The sequence below is a fragment of the Heterocephalus glaber genome, unplaced genomic scaffold, assembly GCF_053883595.1.
Source record: "Heterocephalus glaber isolate CG9 unplaced genomic scaffold, H.glaber_assembly_v1.0 deba00001606, whole genome shotgun sequence".
Classification (NCBI taxonomy): domain Eukaryota; kingdom Metazoa; phylum Chordata; class Mammalia; order Rodentia; family Bathyergidae; genus Heterocephalus; species Heterocephalus glaber.
Window position 1 is genome coordinate 37,044,849 of NW_028258377.1, and position 27,658 is coordinate 37,072,506.

The 27,658-nt window shown below is 55.7% G+C and overlaps 1 protein-coding gene across 15 annotated transcripts in view; it reads right to left on the reverse strand.

Moving 5' to 3' along the window:
• The window catches only part of Jade2 (jade family PHD finger 2), a 44,771-nt gene that overhangs the window by 12,661 nt on the left and 4,452 nt on the right, over positions 1-27,658 (reverse strand). For 10 of the 15 annotated variants that reach the window (XM_013078852.3, XM_004836560.3, XM_087194944.1 and 7 more), the window contains 8 exons: positions 21,179-21,236; positions 19,477-19,571; positions 10,209-10,366; positions 5,795-5,955; positions 5,077-5,288; positions 3,860-4,027; positions 2,423-2,539; positions 812-1,273 (listed from right to left, as the gene is read on the reverse strand). In XM_013078852.3, coding sequence (XP_012934306.1) covers positions 812-1,273; positions 2,423-2,539; positions 3,860-4,027; positions 5,077-5,288; positions 5,795-5,955; positions 10,209-10,366; positions 19,477-19,571; positions 21,179-21,236 — 1,431 coding nt within the window. Of the gene's footprint in view, positions 1-811; positions 1,274-2,422; positions 2,540-3,859; positions 4,028-5,076; positions 5,289-5,794; positions 5,956-10,208; positions 10,367-15,028; positions 15,148-19,476; positions 19,572-21,178; positions 21,241-23,259; positions 23,357-24,862; positions 27,651-27,658 lie in introns of those variants that run through there. The other 5 variants (XM_087194942.1, XM_087194941.1, XM_087194940.1 and 2 more) reach the window with 5 other exon arrangements.

The following is a 27,658-nucleotide window of genomic DNA, read 5'->3' on the forward strand; positions in this document are numbered from 1 at the left end:
GGGACACTGTGACATATTTCACACACTTGGGAACCCTAGAACTTCAGTGTTGGAGAGGAGAGGCCAGAACAGGCCCTAGGGTCCAGGGAACTGGATCACGGACATTCTGCTACTACTTAGGCACTAAGCCACCACCCTGGCCACGCCAGTCCACAGCCAACCTGTTCCACCAGTCCTGTGACTCCTCCTCCCCAGCAGGAGTCCCAGCTGCAGCAACAATCCCTGCTTAAAAGACTTCTGCAGCTTCCAGACACACTCTGGCCCATCATCCAGCCTCCAGGGATCTGCTGGCCTCATCCTTCCCCTTCATGCAGGCTGCCGTTGATCTTCCAGCCCACGTGTGCTTTGTGCCTCTTTCCTCCCAGTTCCGCACCCCGAGGGAGCTGGATCCACACCTGCCTGCCCAGCCCCGCCCCGCCCGGCATGGGGTTGTTCGGTGTCTTCGACAATCCTGGTTCTTAAGACACTCAGCGCACAGGAGATGGGGGTAGCATGGGTGTCCCGGTTCCTCCCCTGCCTCAGATTTCAAAAAGAAACTCAGGTACTAAGAGACCAGAGGCGGAACCCAGACACTTAGGTGTCCGAAGCCTGGGTCCGAGCCCCAGCTCTGGGACCACAGGGACTCAAACATGCAAGAGGTGGAATGTCCTCTCTCCCGCAGGCACTGTTTACCCCCATCCCGCCTGAGATGCGGAAGGCCCAGCCCCTTGGCTGCTCTCAAAGCAGGGCTGTTAGGCAGAGCTCATGGTTTGAGTCCCACTGAGCCCTCGGCAGGGAAAGGGCCCTCAGGAGGCCTGCCTAGGCCACTCACCCTCTCCAGGTCCTGCCGCAGGTGTGTGAAGAGCTTCAGGCGGCGGTAGAGGACGTCCTGCTCCTGCTGGGCAAGGTTGTCCACCTCGTCTGTCTTGGGTGTCAGCAGTGGCTGGTTGGCATTGGCCTTCCTCTTCAGCTTCCAGTACTGGTAGATGAAGTCGACCAGTGCCTCAGCCAGCTCCAGCCGCTCAGCAACCTCGGCGGGCTCCACCAGCTCGTAGAAGTCTTCTTCCAGCTGCTGCAGCCGCTGTTTGCGCAAAGTCACCTTTTCCAGGTCTTCGCCGGCCTGGCTGGACTCCACTGGCTCGGAGGGGGGCTGGCTTCTCGGGCCATCACTGTGCTCCTGGCAGAAGGACTTGAACTTGACCTCGTCGTTGTCTGCTAGTATAGTCCGCATTTCCAGGCCATGGTCAAAGGCGCATGTGACGTGGAATGCTGTGACGCAGGAAGGCATGGAACACTGGAGGGAGAAGAGGGGCAGGATCAGGTACTGAAGCAGCCCTGGTGGATGGAGAAGGGTGTGGGGCTGCCCAGGCGGAAGGCTGGGAGACTCCAGGGGAAAGGGCTGGGCCTCCACTGTCATGGACAGTACAAGGGGCCACGGCAGCTGGAGTGCGGGGCTCAGGAGCTCCTAGGAAGGTCAAGATCAGCACTGTACGCCAGGGGACTCGACCATCAGAAGCCAACTGCACTTCTCTGGGGACAAGCAGCATTTCTGCACAGGTGAATGACGTTGGAGGAGCTGCAGCTGCATCCCCAGAGCCCTTACGCTCCCTTCCAGCCCTGCGGAGGACCACGGGCACCTGACATAGTTTCAGCAATAATGCACCCAGCCACTGTGCAGGCACCAGCGATGCTGGGCTCAAAGCCCATCTGAAGATCTCATAAATAGGCGGAGCCGCTGAGTGCTTGCATCTCTGTTCCTGGAAAGACGAGTGAGACAAAGACACCTCCGGCCCCCAAACCATAGATCAGAGGCACCTGCATCACCTCCGAGTCTGTTAGAAGTGCAAATTCTCAGCTTCGCCACAGACCTGCTGAATGAGGACCTCCAGGGAACGGGCCCAGGGATGTGTGTCACCAGCTCTCTGGCTGAGTCGGACACAGACTAGAATCTGGGAACCACCGGCAGCATAGAGGGACCAGTGCAGCCCTGCTCTGTCAGGAGAGCCAACTGGCTTAGTGGAAGAGGAAGTTTGATGCTCACTCCTCCCGTGTGCCAAGTTTGCCAACAAAAGTGAGGTCAAAGCCAGGTGCGGTGGTGCACACCTACAATACTGGCCCTCTGGGAGACCGAGGCAGGAAAATTTCAAGTTTGAGTGCAGCCTGGGGAACGTGGCCAAACCTGGTCTCAATAAATAAAATAGGCTGGAGCCAGAGCTCAGTGTGAAGGCCTTGGCATCCATGCCAGTCTCCTCCCTGGAGGGCCTGAGGATAAAGGGATGCTCCCTGAAGGTGGGGTCCTAGGTCTGGCCCCAGCCCCGCCCCTCCCAAGCCTATCTGCACAGCTTGGGGGAAGATGGAGGGGGTAGTAGCCACCCATTTCCCAGGGCGCCCGGGAGCCACTCCCTGCAGAAGGCTCCTGGGTAGCAGGGGAGCGGCCACGTACCTGGATGCAGGTGCCCGTGCACTCCTTGCACAGGCTGCAGGACAGCGCCCAGCGGCTGGCTGGGATACTGGAGATCTTGGTGACGGGCTCCATCTTCTCGGGGCATCCAATGCTGACCTGGGCAGGACACACGAGTGTTCAGTCCCCGGTCTGAATCCCGAGATCCCCCAGATGGGGTGTGCTTTACATCAAACACTGGGCACATGGAGCAGGGGCAGAGCCCCTGGACCCCAGGTCCCTCCTGACTCCAAAGAGGCACAGCCCAAGTTCAAGGTCCAACTCAAGCCGAATGCTGGGTCTAAGTGACCTCATCCGTGACCAGTCCTAGATTATGGATGTGACCACATGCTGCATGCGGCTGACCACAGGCCTCAAGACAGAGGTAGGGGTGTGTGTGTGTGTGTGTGTGTGTGTGTGTGAGAGAGAGAGAGAGAGAGAGAGAGAGAGAGAGAGAGAGAGAGAGAGACATGCAGAGTCCTCTTCCTTCTGCACCTGCACCTTTCTTTTTGGGGACCAAAAATACAGGCCTCATGACAGCTTCTCTTGAGGATCTGAAATTTAGGCCTGTGCCTGGGTCTCCTCACTGGCCCTGCCTGAATATGGAGGAGGGCCCTTTTGGGCTGTATCTGCTGTGCCAGCCCAGCACAGTCTGAGCAGTAGCCCCAGCCTTCAAGATGTGGACCCGACAGTCCGAGACCACAGAGACGGTAACTACTGTCGAGGAAACCTGGACTGTGGGCCGGGGCAGGAAGGACAGGGGCCCCCATGGACAGGGCCACCTGGATTGCTTCTGGGCACAGGCAGCACTGGAGCAGGGCTTCAGTCTGCAGGGCACATGGCGAGGCTAGTGCTGAAATCCAGGCAACTTCGGCATTTCACATTATTTTTTTGCTACCAGGGATCGAACTCGAGACCTTGCACTTGCAATCCCCTCTGAAGTAGGCTTACATCCTAATTTCCTTTTTGGTCAGGTGCTCGGTGTTTTGGGGTTTTTTTGGTACCAGGGATCGGACTCGGGTCTTTGCGCTTGCGAGGCAGGAGGCAGGCGGCGGAACCACTGAGCTAAATTCCCAGCCCAAGTCCTCTGTGTTTTGAACATGCAGCCTGACTTTGGTGGGAGCCACTGCCCAGGGTCCGATGGATCCTGCAGCCTGCTTCCCCTAGAGGTGGCCTCCCAACTTCTGTCCCATCTCAAACCCATCTTCTGAAGCCTCGGGCAGTTCACCAGCCCACTGTCCCACCTGAACCGTGCCCAAGACCACAGGTAAGAGTTCCCCAGGGGCCACTGCCTTGCTTCCTCCCAGGCCCAGCTCTGGGGATCCCTAGGTGCTCACACAGCCCAGCCCTTTCTCGCCCCGTGCTGTGCACCCAAGCTCCATGCAGCCCTGCCTCCCCAAGGGCTGCTCCCTGGGCCGCCACACCCCCACGCCTACTCACCTCAGGAATCCACAGGGCGCAGCTGACATGCACCCACTTGGTCCCACTTCTGGTGGGCTTCAAGGCTCCTCCTCGCTTAGGGCAGAGCAGGCACTTTGGCTGGACTCCCAGGGCACATGTCCGGCATAGCCAGCTGCCCGTGGGCACCTTAAGGATCCCGTAGCAGGCCTGGAGACAGAGCGGACGGCCACGGCTCAGAGGCACTGGCCAATCTGGGGCTGGCGAACAGCAGGGCCCGGTACAGCCTCTAGGCTAGCAAGGAGCCCTCCAGAGGTCTACACTGATGCCGAGGGGTCCCAGGGAGCCCCTGGGTCTGCAGTGTTCCCCAAATCCCGGCATTTCAGTCCTCTGTGAAAGGGCACAAGGCCGCCCTCTGCTGGAGGAGATGCCCTTCAGCCAGATTCCTTAAGCAGTGTGGACTTGGGAGGACCCCTGAGCTGTCCCCCATCTCAAGCTGCACACAGAATGGGTCCTGTAACCCCTAGGACCAACGCCGAGGGTGCCCATCTTCTTCACACGGGCATGTTTACTCGCCATTGGTCCTAGGGACTTCTGAAAACTCAAGACCTAGAGCCTCCGGGCCCAAGGTGGAGGGAGAGACCTGGCCCGGCTCTCCCTGGCTCTAACCAGTAATGGCAGCCAGTATTTATGGTCCTCACTGTACTGCACTAAGCAAAGAACTCATCAGCAGCAGTTTAGTCCTCAAGACAACGTTGTTGTTGTTTTTAATTTTTGCAGTGCTAGGCATCCAATCCAGGGGCTCACTACACTTTCAGCCCCAACAACTCACTTTTATTCAGAGTTGAAGCGGGCCGGGGATTTAGCTCAGTGGTTCCGCCACCAGCCTCGCAAGCAGAAGGACCGGAGTTCGATCCCCGGTACCAAAAAAAAAAAAAAACCAACAACATAGTTGAAGGAACAGAGGCCCAGAGAGATTAAGAAATGGGCCCCAAGTCACACAGCTTGCGAAGGACAGAGCCAGGGTTTGAAATCAGGCAGCCTGGCTTGGGGCCGGGCTCTCGGTTCCCACCCAGGGCTGCTGCCTCTTAGCAAATTCAGGGTGTGAGGAGCCAAAGGGCACCCGACAGGTGTTTCCTGAAGCCTGGCCTGGCAGGGCTGGCCCCAGGGGATCACAGGGCACCTACGCCACTGGCCCCCCCCGCCCTTCCCCATGGTGGCAGCCCGGGCCGGGTCAGCGTGGGGGTCGGGGTGCCCACCTGGTGTACACAGACATTGCACTTGTCACAGAAAACCATCTCGTTGCCGTCCTCCCCCTCGGGGGACCGGCACACGTCACAGACAACATCCTCGTCATACTCGATGCCAAGCCCCTCCTGTGTCTCGATGGCCCGTGCCATATTCTGGTGGCACAAAGTTTCCAGTTCCTCCAGCACACGCTCTAGCGTCAGCTCGTCCAGCCCGGGCCTCTCTGGGGGGACAACAGGGGTCGGGGTTAGGACCCAGCCTCCTCGGAGCTGGGAAGAGTTCTCAGCTCCCGGAGAGCAGGAATCCACAGCAGATGCAGGGGCTGGACCATCCGGTCTCCAGGGCCCTGCCCTCTGTGGTGTCCTCGCTGTCGCCAGCACGCCATGACCTGTGTGTGCAGGGACCTGCTGCTTACGCTGCGTGCAGGGGCACATTCTGAAGGGGTCAAGGGTCACGCAGCCAGGGCACCCTCACCTGCTGACTCACTCTGCGCGTGACGCTCAGGCCTTTTACAATGTTCCCAAGAACTCTGTGAATCACGTGATATTACTGTCCCCACGTGACAGCTGCAGAAACCAGGATGCAGAGACAATAACTACCCTGGCAGTGAGGCCGTAGGGACTTTCCACCCAGCCGTGGCCACTGCCTTGCTGGGGCTGAGGATGCTGGGGTTGGGAAGAAAATCCACCCTCCCAGTGCAGTCCCATCCCTGGAGCGATGGTCACCTACCCATCTCCTTGAGCTCGGAGTTGATGAGCTCTAGCCAGTAGGCGTCAATTTCGTCCAGGTCATAGCGGCTGCCCCCAGGCCACATGGGCTGGGAGGCTTCACTGAGGGCGGAGTTGTCTGGGGACACCTGCGCAGGGGGGCCTTCCAGTGGTGGGAGGATCCTGGGAAATAAAGATGGGAGGTCAGGAGGGAGGCCTCCGCCTGCACCCTTGGGGGCTCCACTGGGCCAATCAACCCCACTGAGGAACAAAGCAGGTGGCCAAGAGTGGGGTGTGCAACTCTGATGCCCAGTGGGACCTACACTTGGCTATGCTCTCCTTTCACTTCTTCCTCCACCACTTGTGGGAAAGAGGACACAAAAGGCCCAAATGGCTGGGGCCCCGTGGGGCTAACTCATGGCCCTTGCTCTCCACATGGACAGCTGGGCCTCAGCCAAAGCCCCTGCTCCCATCTGGATCTGCCCTATTGGCCTTGCAGGAGGGGTCCGAAGTGCTGCCCTGGGCAATCCCCTAGGATAGAGCCAGCTGGACCCCAGGGCCTTCGGCGTAGCCCCCAGGCTGGGCAGGGGCCAGGGATTGCCTCCATATCTCACTGCCCAGCCCCTCCTTCACCAGCAGTCTGCAGAAGGCCTCAGGCCAGCATTCCTCTGGGGTCTGAACCCTACCAGCTTCCACTACTGCAGCCCAGGGTAAAGCTTTCCAGATAAAAGGTCCACTGTCACAGGGATACAGTGCTGCCTGCCTTGTCCTTCCCAGGTGTGCTCCATGAGCGGTGAATCTCTCTGAATTCAGGGGTGCACACATCCGAGGCAAGTGCTCCACTACTGAAACCCAGCCCCAGCCCTTTAAAAATTTTTTTCTTGGTACCGGGGATTGAACTCAGGACCTTGTGCTTACGAGGCAGGCATGATGCCACTGAGCTAAATCCCTGGCCCTAAAATTTTATTTTGAGAGTCTCACTAAGTTTCCCAGGCTGGCCTTGAACCTGCAATTCTCCTGCCTCAGCCTCCTAAGAAGCTAAGATGACAGGTGTGGGCCACCGCGTTACTAGTGTGACCTGCCTCCGCCCCCAACCATGAGGGAGACCTCAGTCCTGTATACAAAGATGCACCTACTATGGTCCCAGGCTGACACCCTTCTCAGTCCCCCGAGGCCTCGGGCCCTGGTTGCAGGTGGAGACTGAAGTCCAGCATGTCCTCATCCCCCACACGGGCTAATAATCACAGCACGCACCTTACAGGGCTGGTCAGAGGATGCAAGGATTAAGGAATGCAAAGCTCTAGGTGCCTGGCACATGGTAAACACTGCGTGCGCACACATGTGTGTGCTCTGAGACCTCTGGGTAGCTCTGTGTTCCCTCTGAAATAAGATACAAGGGGGTACTTTGCCTCGGGAGGGCGGCATCCTCTTGGCACTGCTGTTTGCTGCCCCTCACATCCTGATACCAGATCAAAATGCCAGCTCTTCCCACCCCCCGCTGGTTGCCATGGTTATTACCTCAGAGGCCTGCCTCCAGCTGGCCAGCCCTGCCAGGCCCAGAGGCCCCTCACCTGCCCAGGAGGCCTCCTGGTTGGAGGCAGGGCTGCCAGGGGCTGTGACTCAATGGAGTCCGGAGGGGAGGGCAGGACCCGAAAACGGCCCAGTTATCAGCAAGAGGGGCAGGAGGACGCAGGCAACTGGGAGGGAGGCAGAGACCCAAGGACAGAGAGAAAAGCCTCCCGCCTGAAGAGAGGCCCAGAAGTCACAGGACAGGGGCTGGGCACTGCCTCTGCCCTCGCCAGAGCCCACATTCGGGAGGACATCAGGTGACGGTGATGAGGCTGTGCCCTCCCTGCACAGGTGATTCTAAAAGAAGCAACACTAATAAGCAGTCCAACAAAATGCTGTCTGTCCCCGTGCAACTGTCATTCCAATAAATGCTTTCCTTTAAAAGCACAGCCTGTCATTTTGTCACGATCTGGCTCTGTCTGTGTTCCAAGCCTCCAATGCCGCCCTAGTGCCATAACACTGCCCATACCTGCTCGCCCTGTCAGCTGCCACCTGGCTGGAGCTGTGGCACCAATATCGCCACCCTCCCTCTGGGGAGCCAGGCTGAGGAACTCACACCAGAAAAGGTGTTTTGCGAGTTCCCTGGGCTCTCGTCTTCATCGGCCTGTGGAGGAAGCTCTCCTGCCAGGTGCAGACTGACCCAAACCTAAGGCCAAGACAAGGCCAAGGCCTCACCCTAACCATCACCACAGCCACAGCCCGCAGCGCAGAGCTCAGCTGGCCGGAGGTGGACCGCCGGACCGGTGCCTGGTGCCTATCCCAGAATGGCAGACTCACACCAGAGGCCAGTTTCGCCCTGGGCCAAGTCTTCTGGCCATCTTGGGGCAGAGCTGCTCACAGGCCAGGGAAGGAAGGACGGGGGGGCGGGACGCTGGGGCAGTAACCGAGAAAGGTCCTCAGAGCCAGCAGGCACAAGGCTCTCACTCTGGGCCTCACAGGGACAACCCAGGGTTTGTTCCTGTGGCCTGTGATTTCCTGGCCCAGCCCACTAGGCCCCGGCAGCCCTGCAGGAAATTCCCCAGAATTCCCCGACTTCCTCATCTGCAAAATGGGGCCAGTGTTGTATACTGTATAAAGCAAGTAAGATCATTCAGTCAGAGATTTAGCTCAGTGGTTCCACCGCCTGCCTCGAAAGTGCAAGGTCCCGAGTTAGATCCCTGGTACCAAAACAAAAAAAAAATAAAATAAAAAGTAAGACCATCTAGTGAGAAGAAGACTAACAGGCCTGTGACACCAGGTCACGGCCTCAGGGCTCCTCAGTGGCAGGGCCTTGAGAGTGCGAGAAGAAGGGGCATGGAGAGCTCCCTGAGAGCCCCTCTGCCTCCCCAAACCACACACAGCACAGGCCAGGAGCGCCAAGCTTGCTTCGGCCCAGCGCGGCCACAAGCATGCTATGCAGGGAGCGCGCCTCTCGACCAAGGGAGCCTGAACACGCTCTGCTCCAAGTGTCCACAGATAAAGCACCCACTGCCACCCACCGGAAGGCTGAGCATTTGCAGTTAACTCGCCAGCCAAGGGGCCAGACGGCTGGCCAAGGCGGATCAGGACGGGGCTCTGCGTCTAGCCAGTGGCCTGCTCTGTCATCCTGGGGCCTGGCACAGGTGCCAACAACTCGTCATGTGTATTCTCACTCAAGCTTCACCACACCCTCAGGTGGGCACTGGTATTATGTCCATTTTACAGAGGGGAGGGCTCAAAGCCGTCACAGTTTAGGTCGCAAGGTGAGGGTGTGGAGGGCAAGGAGCTGACCCACACCACCAGCCCTGGAAGAGGAGGTGCACAGCCATGAATCCCGTCTCCTGTTCACTCATCCTGGGCAGGAGGAGGGGCGACCCCAGGACCCCACAGGGCACCCGGCAGCCTTCACTGGCTTCGCCTGTGACCCATCCCCAGCACAGGGCTGGCACTAGGCAGACTCTCGTCTGAGAGCCGGTCACAAGTGTAGCTGCCATGCAACAACAGTGCCAACATTGAGGGAGGGGACAGCCGTGATCTGCCCCAAGCCGGGCTCAAGCAAAAGCCACAGGTGGCAAAGGCAGGGAAGCGGCAGCCAGGGACCCCAGGGGCTCAGTCCAGAGGCAATCAGCTGGGGAGACCAGGACAGCAGGCCCCTCCGTGCTGACGGCCGCCAGGGTGTCCTCCACACGGGAGCACTTGGCAGAACTCTGAGGCTGGAGCTAAGGCCACTGCCATGCGGCTCACCCTGACCAGAGCGTTTAGGGATCTCCGCCCGGCCCCAAAGACCTTCGGGATATGAAGGTAGGAGAGGAATCCTCAGGGGTGCTGCACCTGGCTTGAAAGCACAAGGTCCTGAGTTCAAGCCCCAGTACCAAAGGGAAGGAAAAAAAGCCTGGTGATTCAGACTAGGGATACAGCTCAATGGTAGAGTGCCTGCCAAGCATGCACAAGGCCCTGGGTTCAATTCCCAGTCCTGGAAAAAAAGTGTGACGATTTTTCTAACTCGCGGTTTAGGGACCCAGCCTGGAGTGACAGCGCCCTAACACACAGCCCATTTTTACAGAATGTTGACTGTGTGCCAGGTCCTGCACCAAAGGTTTTGCCTACATCATTTTACTACACCATGTCCACAACCACAAGAGAAAGACAGCACTGTAATTCCCATCTCACAGACAAGGAAACTGAGGTCCAGAGAGTCTGTCTCTGTCACAGAGTCACACTGAATGTGAGGGCAATCTGGACCCCTCCAGTCTGGTTCTAACACTGAGCCCAAACTCAACACCTCAAAGGGAAACCACTGGTACTTCTGGAACGTCAGGGACTTATCAGAGGAGAACAGGGAACAGGGAATAGAGACAGGCCAGGCAAGAATCCCAGGGCTGCGGATCCCCTCCGGGGAACTGGCTCACCTCACCACAGGCTCCGGGATGGCCTCTGCTCCTGCGGGCACCTGCACACCTTTCTCCCATTCCTGCCGCCACGGGTCTGCCAGGACGTAGTAGTCATCTGGGCTGAGCTGGTAGGAATCCGGGATCTTCATGGCTGTGATCAAGTCTGTTCGGAAAACCTGCCGGGCGAGAGGGGAGGACCGGGTTTACACTGCCTCAGGGGGGCTGCCGCACAGCCAGAGCAAAAAGTGAATGTGTTCAACTGAAGTGGGCCTCCCGCCTGCTCGCCGACACATGAGACCAAACGGGAGCCGGAAGAACACACATGCCCCGCGTGCGGTATATCTCCCAGGAGAACTCACATTCTTCTGGCCTACGAAAACACAGCTTGAGGGACAGATGGGAGTGGACCTAAAAGACAGGGGAGAGACGGTAGAGAAATGCAAAAATAAAACAAGCAAAAAAACAAAAGCAAAAATAAAAAAGGAAAAAAAAAATCAGAGGGCAGAAAGGCATCTGTGAATGCAATGCGCTGTTCTGTGACCGTTCAGGCAATTGCCACTGGATGTTTAAAACTGTGAGACAGATTGGTATCCACAGGCACAGGTGGTGGTATAAAATAGCAGAAGGTGAGCGTTCCCCACAAATAGCAAGGGAAAAGGATGGGGCTTAAGGGAGCTTAGAGTGGCTTCACACGAGCAGGGACCTCCAAGGTCCCTCAAGGGCAAGGACAGCACGGCCCCCATCTCTGCAGGGCTGTACGTTACAGCACCTATAGCTGTTAGGGGCAGAAGAAGCGAGCTGTCTTCCTTCTCCATCAAGCCCACCCCAACTCCCTCAGGCCAGCGGGCTGCCCCATGAGGCCGAACCTGCACCTACCTGCTCACTCAGAGAAACTGCTCTTCCAGCGTTCCGTTGTCCCCCACCTCCACCCAGAATAAGTTCCAAATCCACATCCTGTGGGCACTGGGAATCCTCCTGCCTCTGTTGTGGAATATGACTTTGGCACCCCCAAAGTGCCGATGTGAAATATGGTGGCAATCCAAATACCGCGTCACCTGCTCAGAAACCAGGGCCGGGGATTTAGCTCAGTCGTTCCGCCACCTGCCTCGAAAGCGCAAGGGCCCCGAGTTCAATCCCCAGTACCAAAAAAAAAAAAGACACCACCTCAAGGAACTCCGTGCCTACCCCTCCCGGAAAGGGGGCGCCACTGCTGTGTCAAGGTGAGTCGGCCCACTCATCCCTCCCAAGGCTCCTGGCCGAGTGAGCAGTGGTAACCTCGGCCTGCCAGGGCCCACTCACTGGCTGTGTGCGCCCGACTAGAATCCAGAACCTGAGCTAGGAGAAGCGTGCACCAAGGGGCCTGGAAAGCACATCTGACAGAACCTTATCAGCATCGAGCTAGAGAGGGCCCTGGCTTGAAAAAGGTCAAGTTTCTTGAAGACTCTATTTGCCAATATAATTTAATTGTTAAGACTAACACCCTAACATTTAATTAGGGTGCCAGTGTGAGAAAATTAAAATCAGATTATGATTAAATGCTAATTAAACAGAAGATGGAATGTGGCTACAATTTCACAGCCCTGATAATTTGCATATCTTATTAGCAAGCAGTAAGAAAACTAATACAAGAGTGCAAACTCAGTATTTTCGAGGTGCCCTTCAGCAGCCTCCCCTTTACTGGAGGGAGACGTTCGACGTTCTCCCTGCTGCCCTTGGAGACTGTTAAGTCCAACAGGGCTGCATCTGGGTCACTGCCCAGGGGCACCGCACAGGACGTGCCAAGGGTGAGTGGACCCCAAAGTGACCGAGGACTGCTTCACACTGCTCGGTAATGTGGCACCCCGGACCGTGTTGCTCACGCGGGACACCCATCACCTCGCTGCAGCACTGCCCAGCTGCCTCTGCCGAGGGCTGCAGCAGAGGCCCTAGGAAAAAGGCCCTAGAGTTTTCGGGAAGCCAAACCAGGTGGATTCCCCAAGGGGAACATGCAAATCTGAGGGCAAGTCCTCCAGCGGCTCCTCCCCTGGGAAGAACTGGAGGGCACACCAGGCCTGGGGCCACAGGGATGTGCTTGCTAGCTATCGATCTCCCAAGCAGTTGTTACCCTTTGCATTCAGGAGGTGCTGTCTGGGACCGTCTTCCTGTTTGCCAGAGGGCTGGTTCTGTGTGCCCTATTTAGGGTTTCTAGCTTCACCCTGAAGTGTCAGTGTAGCTCCTATCTGCCCGGAAGCCTCATCCATCCTCAGCTGGGCTCTGCTTTGTCTGAACACCCACAGCACCTGTGCTGGCATCGCCTGGTTTATTGACCCATCTTTCCCACCAAAGGGGAGTTCGCTGAGGTCTGGCAGGGCCACAGGGGTGAGGTCTAGCGGTGTATGTAGGGCCACTCACCAGGAAAAAAAAAGCATCAAGATCCTTCCATGGATCAGCCACCTCCTCCCTGGCCGCTGCCCAAGGCACAGCTGGGCAGCTGGGGTCTCCCTGATCTTCCAAAGTAGCCTCTGTACACCTGTGTAAAACCTTACCATGAATCTAGCAGCCCATTTCTAACCTGAACACTTTTTGTTTTGAATTGCCAGGGATTCGCTTGGAAAAGACTTCATTACTCTAAAATTCCTTTGAATGATTTATGAAAACTAAATAAAGAATCAAATGGACACTGATGACCAGAACTCTTGCCATGGCAGGAAAGTTGGAAGGCGGAAAACAAGTAATTTTCTTAAGCACATGAATCTTTATTACTTTTCTCTCTTTTGGCAGAAATTGACAAACTGTCTTTAAAGGTCTGCTGCCTAGCAACCAAGTTCTGCTGAGCTACTCGGGAGACATTCACTGTAGCTTCTCCAAACAGTATGGAGGACGTTTACAGACCTCAAACTCCAATTTAATAACCAACCTGAGTGCCAAGGGTGTCACTGTGGCCTGGGACGGGGCTGAAGACCCTGGTCTGCCCAGATGTAGGGACATCACCTCAGAACACGTCAGACGCCCCTGCCCTGGGTTCCCTTACCTGAAACCTAAGATCATACTATACCATCTACAAGTCTACTTTTCTACCTGTCTCCCCAGAACTGAAAACAGGCTCTGGAAGGGATATCACTGGCATTTGTGAGCTCCAAAAACAAATAATGACAACAGGGAGCTCCCCGAGTGTGCTGACACACAGCTGGCAGCCATCACGCAGAGTTTTAATACACGCTGGTGTGATTTGTGGCTGCTATTCGAACATCTTATCTGGAGCCTTGGTTCTTCCTTTTCTCCAGGGCTCAATTACTATGTCAGAGTCCTTTAGACTGAGAGGCACCAGGAGGAAGTTCGGTTACTTAAGGCTTGAGCACTTCTCACAATTACAAAATGTAATTATTTGTGTAATTTTTTGTTTAATGTCCAACTCCTCTAATAATCAACCGGAGAAAAACAGACACTGCACATGTTCTATGTTATCTCTGTCTTTATTGTGCCTGTGCACAACCCTGCATTTGGAATACAGCAGGTGCTTGAGAAACGCTTGAGAAATGAGTGAACAAATGAACCCCAGGATCTGCCTGGAGTATGGCCACACCCTGAAACTTCCTGTCAGGCAGACGGGCAGAGAGCATGGAGGCAGGAGACTGACCCAAAGGACCCCAGTGGAATTAGAAACTGGCCCTGGTCACTGTCCCACAGCTAAGAGAAATGGCTTTGCCCAGGACAGCTTTTTCTTGACCTGTGTCCATACCAGGAGGGGTAGACCTGTAGCTCCAAGGCACATTTGAGGGTCCATCCTGAAAAAGTCAACCTCATTTTAAATCAGTTTTTCCTGAGGATTCTCGTCATCAGAAATAATAGCTCAGAATGGAGTTAAGTCTCGTGTGCTATTGGGCTAACCCTTTTCCTGCATGGTCCAATCGAATTCCCATTGCCCCCACTCTACATTGTGGAGACTACGGCTCAGAAAGGTTAGACCACTGGTTTAGGTCTCTGCTGCTCTCTGACCATAACACCACGCCAGCAGGTATTTCAGCCTCTAAATAACCTTTCTGGGACAGACCCTGCTGAGCACCTTCAGCTAGGAGCGAACTTGATAGTTAAAATTAGGTATAGAACACCAGAGAAGGGCTCTGGCTGGGAGCAGACACCTCTACTCAGGCATGTTTCCAGGGACCACTAGGCTGAGTTGCTCAAATGCTTTAAACACAAAAAAATAGCCAACATCCCTTTCTCTTATTTCCATGAGGATAACAGCACTTCCTGCTCTTAAAGGGAATTTATTGCACACATTTCTTTTGCAAGACAAGTCCCAGAGGCCAGGACTCTTTCCAGCTGGCGAGAGCGGCAGTGTTTCCAGCTATATTAGAAGTGGATCCCACTCTCCCACCCCAGAGTTGAGTCTCAGAGACGGGCACTTGGCCCACCCGAAAGGTGCCCCCTACCCCTACCAGCCCAGCTCCCAGCTTGGAGAGGAGCTGCTATGGGCTACAAATGTGGCTCAAAGCCATAAAGGTAAGCACAAAGCCTGCTTTGGGATTCTCCCATTTTATCTCAAGTTAGTAGGTGTTTTGCATGTTACTACAACACATGCCATGTAGAAGATGTTATCGTAAACATCTGGATAATACCCCTGCTCCTTCAGGAACACTTTTTTTTTTTTGGTACCGGGGATAGAACCCCAGACCTTGCACTTGAGAGGCAGGTGCCGGAACCACTGGGCTAAATCCCCGGCCCAGGAACACTTTTTATTTCCTATGTTTTCCAGCCCCAACATAACCTGGCCATTGCCCCCACTTCACCCGTCTCCCAGGGTAGAAGGATGCCACTCAAAAGCAAAGGTCAAACTGCAAAGCTTCCTCTTCACTCACTGCTCTTTGCCGGGCGAGCGGAAATCCTTCTGTGGGAGTTTCATTGGACACTGGTTCTGGGGAACCCCCCCTTGCTGGCAGCAGAGGTTATTTTCACCTTTCTCCCCCAGTTCCTGTCCCTGAAAACAAGAAGTTGGGGTATCCATGAAGGGTCCCTGTGGAAACTGCAAAAGCCACACTCTCTCCTCTAAGGACATCCTCCTCTGTCACCAGGGCCTATAAAGGAGCTGGCACTTGGATCCCAGCTCCCATCCTCCGTGTTCTGGGACCATCCAGGCTTCTATTTCAGGGTGGCCAATTTCACCTGACACCCTGACCTCCTACCCCACGCATCTCTGGGGCCTCCCCGACCCACTGGCCCCATGGGTTTCAGGAAAGGACAATCATCTCTACAGAGCCGTAAACTCCAAGGCAGGTGTGAACAGGTGACATCCCCAGGCTAGGAGAGAAACAAATCACAAATCACCATCGATTGCAAAGCCACTGTGAACCTCTTGGCAAAACCGCTGTGCCTCCAGTAACGGACACTTTCCTGTGTAGCCACCTGCATCCTGCTGACACTCAAAGGGATGAGCTTCCTGGGGATGCAGTGTCCCCTGGCACTGTCCTGGGCACTGAGCTAGGCCTCCTAGGTGCTCCTGAGTGCTGGCAGATGTTACTCAGCAGCAGCAGGTCTGGGTCCCATGTCTCTGCCCACTGGCTGACGTCTGGGGAAACCCCCACGGCCTGGCGTGCTCTTCCTGTTTCTACCCCACCCCAGGCTGGAGGAAGATGCAGTCTCCAACACAAACCACCGGGCCGCCCCCTAGTCCTCTTCTAGAAGCGTCCCTCACGCCCCTGGCAGGCCGTGTCACTTTCTCCTTGTCAGTCCCCTAGCAGCTAGAGAAGTGCTGGGGGCTGCCCACCCCCACTCCCGCCTTTGCAGAGGTCCCTGAACCCAGGCGGAGAGCCCTGAGGCCCCTTCTACCCAAGAAGGTTCCGGTAACAACAAACCAGAACCCCTTTTCTTTGGGGAATACAAGGAAAAGTCTAAGGTGACCCCCAGGAGGACGGTTTTTTACAACAGCATGGTGGGGGGGCTCTTTCAGGCCACTGAAATTGGGTGGAGTTAAACAGAGGTCTGGGGCTCGTCTCTAAAAGAACAATCTCCAGCTGGGTTCTTAGAGGCATCCCACAAAGGGTTAAGGACTAAGGAAGGCTACCTTATTTGGAGACAGGCCTGGCCAGAAACCCAAGGCTCCAGAAGAATTTCCACAATAAAAGCAGCTCCCCAGGCCAGGACAATCCTTTTCCCTTCCTCAGAATTCAAGGGCCAAGGGATGGGGCTCAGCTTCCTGGGGCTCCACAGGCAGGCAAAACAGGGCAGCTGCAGGCTGGGAGCTGGGCCCCATCCCCTTTATGCTTTTACTGCTAAGGGGGTTCTGGTGCAAACTTCAGACTTTCAGTGCTTCCACCAAAAATCCTGACAGCCTCCCAGGCTTTCCCGGCCTGATTCCGCAGCCCTGGGTGGGCTTGAGGGCCTGCACTGCCCCTTCCCTCAGGGTGAGGCGGGGGCTGCCCACTGGGTAAGGCCTCAGCCCTGTCCAGGGTCCTGACTCCTGGTCAGCGCTCTCTGCAGTCCGAGGGCACTCTCCTTTGGTGTTAAGGGCACCCCCGATTTGTACCCTTCAGGGTAGTGGGGACGGCAGCCCATGACACAGCATCACAGGGCAGCCCGATGTGTCTCCTAAACCCAATCCCAGCCGTGGCACAGCCGTTGGGTTCACTAGACACCCACAGCTCCTGCAAATGCTAAGCCCCCGTCCTCAAACCCTCACCCCATAACTGTCCCCATTCAGAGATGAAAAGACCAAGTGAACCATGCTTTCCACGGTACTGCAGGCACCAGAGGGGTTTTTCTGCACCACACCAATGGCTCTGCAAGTGTGCCGGACAGAGAACACAGGTGAGACCTGCCTGACAGCTACCCCATAAGACACCAGACACACAGGGCTCCCAGAACCCCTTTCGCCAGGGTGTCCAAAGCCCCAGTCCCTCAGGTCCAGCAAACATATAGGCTCTCCCCTTCCAGCTCATTCACAGAAAGAGAAGGGAGTAGCCCAGCGAGCAGATTTAGTGCAAACATTCTCTGCAGCCAAGTCCTTGCTTTCCTCTCCGCCCTCACAGGAGCCAAATAATTTGGAAGCTTTCATTGACGGCTTCTTCGCTGTCCCATGATAACTCAGAATTTATGCCGGCCACAGCTCAACCTTCTCACTTAGGGGATGAGGGAAACCTCACAGGCTGCTCTCCAGCCTGCTGTGGGAGGAAAAGCTTGTCCTTGGCCAACATTCAAGGCTAGGAGGACTCAGCTCTCCTGGAGCTCAGAGGGGAGGGTGCCTCCTACTCAGAGCCCACAGCCACCTGCAAGAGGCTCCTGGTCTGGGACCTGGGGCCGTGCGTAGCTGCTCCCTGGCAGGGCCCTTACCAGGGTTTGGCTCTATTTTTAGATACAAAGGCTCTGGGCTGGAAAACCCAAGAGACAGGGGAATTTTCTCCCTCATGCAAATTGCTCTTGCCTCTCTGCCTCTGCTGACACCTGTTTCCTCCCAGCCAAGCCAGATCCTGGTGTAGATGGCAGCTGGCCCCCACCCCCAGGCAGCCCCTCCTCCCACCTGAGCTTGGAGAAGGCGTCGGGGAGACAAGCTTGAGAACTGCCTGGAGTCCAGGGAATGTGGGCCAACCCTAGGAGCTCCCCACTTCCCCAACCCACGCCAACCCGACCTGCCAGGGAGCAGGGGATTCTGAGAGGCAGGGCCTTCCTATCCCAAATGGGCGTGACGCTTCCCTCTCAGGGCTAGGAAGGCACAGATAGGTGGCCACTGTTTTACTGCTAAAACCATGGGAAAAATAAAGCCATAGCAACTGGGGAGCCCCTGTGCATCTCCAGGCCGGGAGACCTCATCTGCCTTTGGCTTCCCACGCTGCGCGAGAGCACAATCCATCCTTCTTTCACGTAGGGGTACAGGGGGCCCCAGGGCCCAAGCATCGCATTCCTCTCCCTAACGGTGGTCCCAGAGAGCACGTCATTCATTTCCACCCCTCCCCCAGGCTGGGGGATGGGATCTCAGAGGGCCGGCCTCCCCCTCCCCCTCCCAAAAAGTCCTAGGGTTAGGCAGCTCCTGGGGGCGGAGTCCTTTTTCAAATGCAAAGCTCTCCGGAAGACCTCCCAGGGGCTAGCTGAAGACTGGTCCCAGGATTGGCCCCACCGTACCGTGGGGGACAGGAAGGGGCGGCTTGGAAAAAGTCTCCCCCAACCCAAACCGAGAGCTCTGCAGCAGCCCCCTGGGCGCCCCCCCCCCCAGGGTTTTCAAGGTCTTGGAGACAGGACCTTGAGACCCTAATCTTCCTTTATCTACAAGAGAATTCTCAGGAGGCCTGAGAATTCAGGGCTAGTTTTAATGATAAAAAGTGCTTTTTAATGATTAAAAAGCCATGAAGAGTTTGTTAACTTTCCAGGATAGCCCACACTGCAGTGTGACCTTTTATTTTTGCTTTTACCCTCTTTTTCTCTTAGCCCGAACTCGGCAGAGCCAGTTCCTCCCCGACTCTTCAGTTTTACTTTCTTCAATAAACTCTCCCAATGCTTAAAAAAACTTTAAATTTAAAAATAATAAAAAGCAAACTGGGCGTGGTTGCCTGTAATCCCAGCACCTGGGAGGCTGAGGCAGGAGGATCGCCATGAGTTCAAGGCCTGCCTGGGCTCCATCGTGAGTTCAGTGACCGGCCTGAACTACATAGGGAGACCTTGCCTCAAAAACCCAAATAAATTAATAAATAAGAGTAACAATAATAAAAGCAATGTCCAGCCCCAACTCCTGGATTCTCACAAACTGCAGAACAGTGTGAAACCCCCACCTCAATACCACTTGCAGCCCAACCTGTGCCAAAGGCCTCTTCTACGCCAGGGGCCCTGGCAGTGAAGGTCTAAGGAGCAAAAGGACTCCAGGATGCGGCTTTTTCGGGGCCGCAGGAAGCAGGGTCCTGATGTAGAACTGTCTACCCTACTACTCTTCTCCACAGTTCCAAAAGCCAATCAACACTTCCCTGCTCACTGTGGGAAACATCTCAGATCAAACGAAGGCAGGCTGAACATGCACCTGTACACAAAATGACCGGAAGTAGCTCTGAGGAGCCATCTTCAGCCTAACACCAGCTCTAAACCAGTGTTTCTCCCCTCTCAGGTGGTGAGGAGCAGCTTTATGATGACCTAAGAGGAAGCCTAGGTGAACCGGCTTCATTCACTGCACGAAGCCACGCCGGCCTCGCTGTTCACCCTGAGCCATGCACCTGTGCTCGGGCCCTGTGCCAGGATCCCGCGGCCCCCAGTGAGTGCCTGGCTCACTGTCTGTTGGCCCCAGTGAAGCAGGCCCGGGCTTCTAAGGAGCTTGTTGCTTGCCACAACCCACCTCTGACGGCTTCTTTTCGTTCTGCCGGGGCCAGCCCGACTTGGTGCTGCTGGGCAGTTTGGAACATCTTGAAGCGGAAGTGGATGTGGCGTGACCTGCAGAGAGAGAGGGGCCCATGAGGGGGGCCAGTGACACCCACGCAGGCCAAGGTCGGGGGGCTGTACAGAAAGCTATGGCCTGACTGATCAGGAGAGAGACTTCCGACCCTGCCCAGGGCTCTGGGCGCCTGGAGCCTCCTCCACTCTCCCCCCAGAAAGGGCCCTGGAAATCAATGGCAGGCACCTCAGTGTGACCCCAGACAAGCCCTGGTCCTCTCTGAGACTCTGCCGAATAAGCACTGTGTGGCCTCTCTCCAGGCCCAAGTTAGGTAGAGCACATCCTCCAGACAAAGCAGGACAGTGGGAAGTGGCTTTGAAGCCAACAGGGACCAGCAGGCTTAAGACCTGACCCACCTCTCACTAGCTGGCCAACACTGTAAGCCTATGACTTCACCTCTTAGCCTCAGGTTGCTCTCCTGTAAACTGGGGCTGTGATGGGGAGATTTGGTCCCCAGGGCCGTGTTCTTGGGAGGCGATGTACACCTTTAGGAGGCTGGGCCTTAGGAGACTGACTTATGCCACTGCGAAAAATTGATCATGGGCTGAAATTTCCAAGACTGTGAGCTAAACAGACCTCCCTTTTGTAAGGTAGTTGTCTCATGTGTTTTGTTACAGTGATGTGAAGCCAACTCGGAGGCCCAGGGGTGAACTGTCTTCAATGGGCTGCCTGAGTGACATCAAGCCCCTGAGGCCTTAGCACTGCCTCTGGCACAAAGTGATTCCTCAATAAGCATCAGGTGTCTCTACCAGGGCCCAAGGCCCTTGGCTAGACTACAGGGCCTCCGGTCCTATAGAGAACAGAAGAGGGGCCACAGGCAGACCCAACGCTTTGGGTAGACAGGAGGAGCAGCCACGCAGGGTATAGTGGTGGGGACTTGGCCCCTGCCTGGCCCAATCCCGATGAAGCTACAGGGCTCAGCTACCCGGGTGCCCATTCTCCAATGTGCTGGGCCCTCTTGAAGCTTCCTTTGCCAGCACTGAAGTTAGAAAGGAGCCTATGGTCCTTGGTTCTGAGCCAGGCCGAAAGCAGCTATAGTAGCCCCAGAAGCTAGATGCTGTGATCTGCTACAGGGAGGACAGGCTGGCCAGACTGGCCGCCAGAGCCAGGCACAAAGGACGGCGAATGAAACCTGGATGACAGGGAGGGGCTGGAACCCCACTGGCCATCCCAGCACAACCAGGCTTTTGGGAGGCTGTGGAACTCTGGGAAGCAGGAGGCGCTTCGAAGATCCCACCTGTTCACCATGTGTGAACAAACGGGTCAAGAAGCACAGGGCTCCAGGCCCAGCCGCAGCAGGAAGGCCAGAGAGGGACCTTTTTCTTCTGGCAGCCAGAAGTACTACATGCAAAGGCCCTAAGGGTGGCTGAGCTATTCCAGGCAGAGCAAAACGAGTGCAGTGGAGACCTAAAGGGGAGGAGGAGTAAAATGAAGGGGATAGAAAGGCCCTGCAGGCCTCGGCAGGGTGCAGAACTAGCTCAGGAACAGAGGGCTCTAATCATCCCCATACCCCTGGGTTGAGCTGGGACCATAGGGCAGCCTCTTCCTGAGCCTAATAATTACTCAAATGCTTTCCCTCTAGGAGCCCTGAACGAGAAGGCCTTACTGTCACTGGTGTCCGAGTTGTCGCTGCTGATAGAGTATTTTCGCCTCTTCTCTTCCATCTGCAACAAAAGGCAGGCAGGTCTGTTAGACTCATGGACAGCTTGGGCAGTCCTCAGCCTCTCCGAAAATCAGCCCTCATCCCTCTCCCACACCCAGGGCCCCACCGACGAAGGGGAATAAGGTAGCGGACCTCGCCTTCTCCCCACGCCTCCATCCCCAGAGCTCCATCTCTGTGCTCAGATGAGTAGAGGTCGGGCCAAAGATGCCATGCAAGGAAACCTGGGCCCGCCAGAAAAACCCTCCCCTGTTCAGGTACCTCCTGGGCACCCCTGACACACAACAGGTGAAGGAGGAACAGGCTGATTTTCAGGAGGACCACGCCATCTGATATAAGGGACAAGCCAGCGCTGAGAGCACGACCCATGGCGGTGGCCAGCAGAGTGTGGAGGTGGGGCCTGAGGGTTTCAGACCCAGGATGACCTGCCCTGGCCTGGGCCACAGCCCCCCCGCCCTTCACTGTCCTTCCCCAGATCAAAGTGCAAGCCAACTTTTTTTTTTTTTGGTATCGGGGATCGACCTCCGGTCCTTGAGCTTGCACAGCAGGCGGCAAAACCACTGAGCTAAATCCCCGGCCCTCCAACCAACTTTATCTCTCCTGGAAAATCTCTCGCACCAGGACCTCACACAGAATCCACCCTTTACCCCCACTATTCTGCGCCCCGAACAACCCAGTGAATTGTGAGCTACTCGCTGCATTCCCCAAGCAGGCTCAGTGCCTTGTCTTGCTCCTAACTGGCTGAAATGAGATTTGAACTTTGAGGCTGAAGCCTAATCCCTGAGCCCAAGCTGAGCCACCTTGGTACAGTGCATTAGCTCCAGCCTGTTGGACACCTTTTTGTAGTGTACAGAGCTAGGGAAGGAACCCAGAGGCTTACACAAGCTGGGTGAGTGCTCTACTACTGAGCTACACCCCAGCCCCTTTTATTTTTTATTCTGAGACAGGGTCTCCTGAAGTCACTAAGTTGCCCAGGCTGGCATCATACCTGTGACCCTCTTGGCCTCAGTCTAGCCTGCACCACCACACCCAGCTCTGCTAGAACCCTTTTCCCACCCACTGCTGCTTCTAGTCCTGTGCAGTTCGGGTGGCAGGGCCTGTTCTCATCCCCTGGGATGCGGCTTGGTAAGCTGCTCGGGTCTCACGGCTCCTGAGGCCCATTTCCAACGTGCTTTCTACCTCGTTCTTAGCAGTTGTGGAATGGCCTCACTGCCCGCAGCCAAGGACAGGGAGGGAGCTCCCGTCTCCAGGAAGAAAACCTCGAAGCCCAGTCATTTGTCGGCCAACCAGGCTCCCTACCCTTGAGTGGGTCCCATCTGCTACCTAACACCCACAGCTGCCGCCCTTACCCTTAAGTCTGTTTCTGCTGAGCCTTGGGGTGTCCCTAACTTACTGCAGCCCTGCAGAGACCAGGGGACCTTTGCTTAGTAAGGCAGGGACCAGGAAGACCCTCAGGCCTCGAACCTCAGCTCAGCTAGGAGCATCTCCCCACCCCAGTGGCCTCCAACAGAATAGCCCGAGAGGTTCACTGCACTGCTTGCTGCCCAGCTCCAAAGGTCAAAGTGTTCTCCAGAGGGCGAGGGGCTGAGGGACACCTGGTGGTACCAGCAGCACGATGCCCAAGACAAGGAGCAACAGCAGCTGCGACTGCTGAGCATTCCTGCCGCAGGAGGTGGGTGCTCTGCCACACTGGGACCTTGCTGAACCCACAGAACACCCCTTGGTGCAGGTGCATGTGAAGGCTGCTTCCCTCTTACAGATGAGGAAACTGAAGCTCGGAAGTTAAACAGCTCGCCCGATGGCACTGCTTGTATTTAGCTCAGGAGACCTCGCTCCTGACCTCCTGTGCAGCAGAGAGCAAGCAGCCCAGCAAGCACAGCTATCCTCGCTGGCCTCCCAGCTCTGAGTCAAGTGCACAGGCTGGAAAGGCTGACTTTGACAGAGCCCCACCCAGGGCCACCAGCCCAGCCCTGTCACCCATGGAGCCGGAGGGGAGGGGTGCTATCTTCCCACCCACCCATCCTCACCTGTGATCCTGCACGGGAATTGCATTCTCTTTCCAAAAAGCTCACATGTCCAAGCCAGGGTGTCCCCCGATCCCCCACGCTCAGCATGCAGAAAGCCCTGGGTTCAGGGGAGGGAGGAGGAGCTGTGCCACCAGGGGGCTGGGTTCAAATCCCAGCCTTGTTACTCACTAGGCCAAGGTCTTTGGCTAAGACATACCTCCTGGGAGGTAAGCTGGATCTGGATTTTTATATCAATCTCCTGAATTTAAAAATGCTGGCAACTGAGTCAGAGTTTTTCAAACACTTTGAGAGGGCCAAACTAAACACATTCATGGGCCAGAATCAGCTCGTGAGTCTAAATGAGAGCAGCGCAGAGACCTGAGCACGGGCCAGCACTCCGTACAGGTGCTGGCCTTGCATACCACGGCAGCCTTGGGCCACAGGGGACAGTCCTGCCAGTGCACAGCCAGGAGCACTGGGTCAGAAAGGGCAGTGACACTGTATGGTAAGGGAGGGCCCCAGAATGGACTCATTCACTACACAACCTTCTCCCAATGTCCCACGACTCAGGGACCAACAGGTGACCCTGTCAACACACAGACCTACTCCCTGCCCCAGCTGGCTCACTGTCCAGTCTGTCTCCCAGAGTGCCCCGGGATCACTCCCCTGGGTCAGGACTGCCCCATAGGAGGCTGTTATTAAGGGAGCAGATTTGGCAGTGGCTTAATTAGAATAATAACCAGGCTTCAGAGGGAAGCTACTATTCTGTGAGTGAAGTTTCTTTCCTTTGAACCACATCCATTCCAAAGGCCTCCCCGCCCCCAAGTCTCGCTGGCACCCCAACCCAACCCATCAAAGGAGACTCCTTCACCAAAAGAAGGCCACGGCTGCAAAGGCAGAGGGGCAAGGAGATGCGACACTTCACCTTGTCCTCTCCAATCCCTCCGAGGCCAGATCTGCTCTGAAGACAACGGTGCCAGTGTCCCAAGGCACTGGCTGTTTGGGAACAGAAAGTAGTCCTGAACTCCCGCCTATCAAGGAGACTCCAGGGAAGGAAGAGACTCCTTGTCCTGCCATCGGTACCTCTCCAGCCTAAAGACACAGGGAGAAGCCCTCCTCCAGACTGTGGGAGTCCCGGAGGGCTCCCCTGGGGCAGCGACGCCTCGCACCCTCTTGCCACAGCCAACCCCTGGCAGGCGCGTCGGTCCCTCCCTGCAAAACTCATGCACTTTTCTCCTCCCCTCTGACCACACCCGAGTAGGCCCATCTCATCGCTTGCCTGGGCCCCTTGTCCCTGCCCCAGCTTTCACTACTGCATCCCCACAAAGCAGGCTCCACACAGCCGCCAGTCTGTGTTTACTCTTGGTGGGGTGCTGGAGATGGAACTTCGTCTCACGCATGCTGGTGAGTGCTCTACCACTGAGCTGCATCCCCAGCCCCACTGATCTTTAAAAACCGTAAACCAAACCCTGCCCTGTCCCGACTGACAATCCTTAAAAGGCTTCCTGCTGATCAAAGGACCACTCACAAGCGCCTGACCGCAAGAGCTCGACCACAAGAGCCCACGCAACCTGGCCCCTGCCCACCTCGACAAGTTCGTGTTGACCACAGTCCCTTTCCTTACCACTCTCCAGCCACGCTGGCCTCTTTTCATTTCCTCAAACAAGCCGAAGACTCCATGCTTCGAGACCCTCTGCCCACACCGTTGTTCTTCCCGGCCTATGCACATTGGACTTTTCATCCTTCAGGTTTAGGCTTAAATGTTGCCTGTGTCAGTCTCTGCTCATCGACCTACGTAAAGAATTCGCCACCACGATACTCAAAGTCTGCAGCACGTCCGTCACAGCAGTCTGTTGGGCCACTTGTTGAACAGCCTTCTCCAGATCTCTGCCCCAGCTGCCCCTACCCTGTACCCAGGACAGTGGCGTGCTGAGTGTATGCTGAGACCACACAGCCCAGCTGGCCTGCCCGCATGTGCAGGAGCAGATACCCCAGCCCAAGATTTGGTCCTGTTTTCACAGCCCGCCTTCCCTATGTTGACCTCACACATTTTCCGTGAGGCTTTATTTGGTGGGGCTCCTGGCTAGGAATCAATGTCAACTCAGTAATAGGGCAGCAATTTGGTGGCAGATGTTTTCTTGGCAGCCTTGGCCACAGGTCTTAGCGGGGGCCTCGGGTCTGGCTTTGGAACACCACTGCCCAATGCCAGCCTCCTTTAAAGATCTCTCTTCAAATAAACTCAAACAAACACCCTGGGCCTCCATTAGCGCCCTTCCAGCTGACCCTGTGAACAGTGGGCCTTTCAGGGCTGCTACTGCCGCCGCCCCTGGGCAGATAAACACCCGAACCTGGCCTCTAGCCTCTCCTCTCCAGGGGCCACCAGGCCTGCCCTGTGCACCGCCACACACAGCAAAAAAGGGGGAAAGGGGCTTTCAAGCAGGCGATTTACCATTCCAGACACAATCTTTCAAAGAGAAACAAAAACTCTCCCTGTCTGAGGCAGACCGCTAAGGCGTGTGTGTAATAAGATGCTAATACAATTTAATGATATTTCGGCTGGAAAACCTGTCCTCAGAGCCTCCTTGCGTCGGGAAGGCCAGACACTCAGAAAACAAGAGCTGTGCACTTTTAAACCGCTGGAAATGGGGGTCGGAGCCCCACTCTTTCCTATCTCTCATTAACTTTAATGCCTTCTCAGGGACAGTAACTGCAGTTACAAAAATGATTTTGTGCACATGGGGTGAAGGGAGGGCTGGTGCCAGGGTTTCTCACTCTCCTCTGCAGACCTGCTCCTCCAAGCCTCAGGAGCTGAACCCCCACCCATCACCGCCCACCTGCAATTCCAAGCATCCCAGCTCTCCAGGAACAGGCCGCCCAGGCCTTCCCTCTGCCCCAGTGCTGGGGATACACCAAGGGGATCTGAGGGAGTGGAAGGGCTCTGCCTACTGTCCTTTAGTACTTCCCTCCTCTTCCCCTCGAAAGGGCAAACCCGGCCAGCTCACTCCCAGGTCTGGCGGTCCGCTGGCATCTGATCTCTTCTTCAGAGAAAGGAGCTGGCTCTCTGGCCTAGTCTAAAGGTGGAAGATAAAAGGTCAAACTGCACTGGGGGGTCATTAATAATGCTCAGGTCATTAATAATAATAGTAAAACATGGTTAACCCTAATCAAGTGCCTACCTCATGCCTTGGTTTTGGGTTAATTCCTTTGTCCCCTCCCCTTTCTTTGTTTCTTTGCAGTGCTGGAGATGGAACCCAGGGCCTTGTACAGGTTAGGGAAGGGCCACGCCACTGAGCTACACCCCTCGTCCTGAGCACAGTCTACGCAATATATTACTTACTTATTTATTTTTTTGGTACCAGGGATCGAACTCGGGACCTTGTGCCTACAAGGCAGGAGGCAGAACCACTGAGCTGAATCCCCGGCCCTATATTACTTATTAATAAACTACGATATATCACTTCTTATACCCACCATGCGGTAGGGAACGTCATTAATCCCCTTGGAAGTGAAGAAATTGAGGCCGGAGCTGTAGCACAGATGGTTAACTGAACCGCTAGGAGTCAAACCGAGGCCCTCTGAGGCTTCACCCTTAAAGAGCTAAAGCATATATACAGGCCCACAATTTCCAGGGTGCAGCAAGGTAGCTCCTAATTCCAGAAGCTACTGTCTGCAGGCCTTAAGACCAACTTATACGGGCTGCTAAACTTTGAGCTGGGCCTTGCAATTGGAAGCTTTGGCACTACATGGTGGGGGACACAGCAAGGCCGGGGTGTTGTGCCTGTAACTCTAACCTGGTCTCCCTCAGGAGAGCCTAAAGAACCCTGAGGTCCCCAGACAGCCTGCAGCAGATGCTGTAAAGGGTCTGGTCTGAAAATCTCTGGCCTGGGTCAGAAACAAAGAGTAGAAAATACCCCCATTAACTGAAACTTTGGTCAAAGCCCTAACTTCAAGACTTCAAGGTGCGCCTGGGGCCTGGGGAATGGCTGTTCCGCAAGGAAAGGAAAAGTGTGTTGGACGGGAAAACATCCTGCAAACATTTGCTTCCTCCACAACCCAAACAACTCTGTCCTTAAACACTTCATCTCCAAAAGTGCTGGGGAGACCCTTGACTAGTTTCAAAACCAACACTCATTGTAAGTCCTGCGGCCCGAGGTGAGGACTTCCCTCTGAGGAGCATTTGCCCTGGAACCAAATGCTTTTCCACTCAAAACAACAGCCAACACCACTCGGGACAACAGAGAGGGCTCCAGATCAAACAAACATCCTTTTTCCCCTACCATGCAAACTTTCTCAATAAATTATTCGCCCACTTCGGATCAAAGCCTGTTTTCGCAGCCTGTGACCTAAAAAGCAAATATCATCGCTGAAACATGAAAGCCCTCCTCCCTGCCTGGGTCAGCTTTATTACTCATTCCTTCCC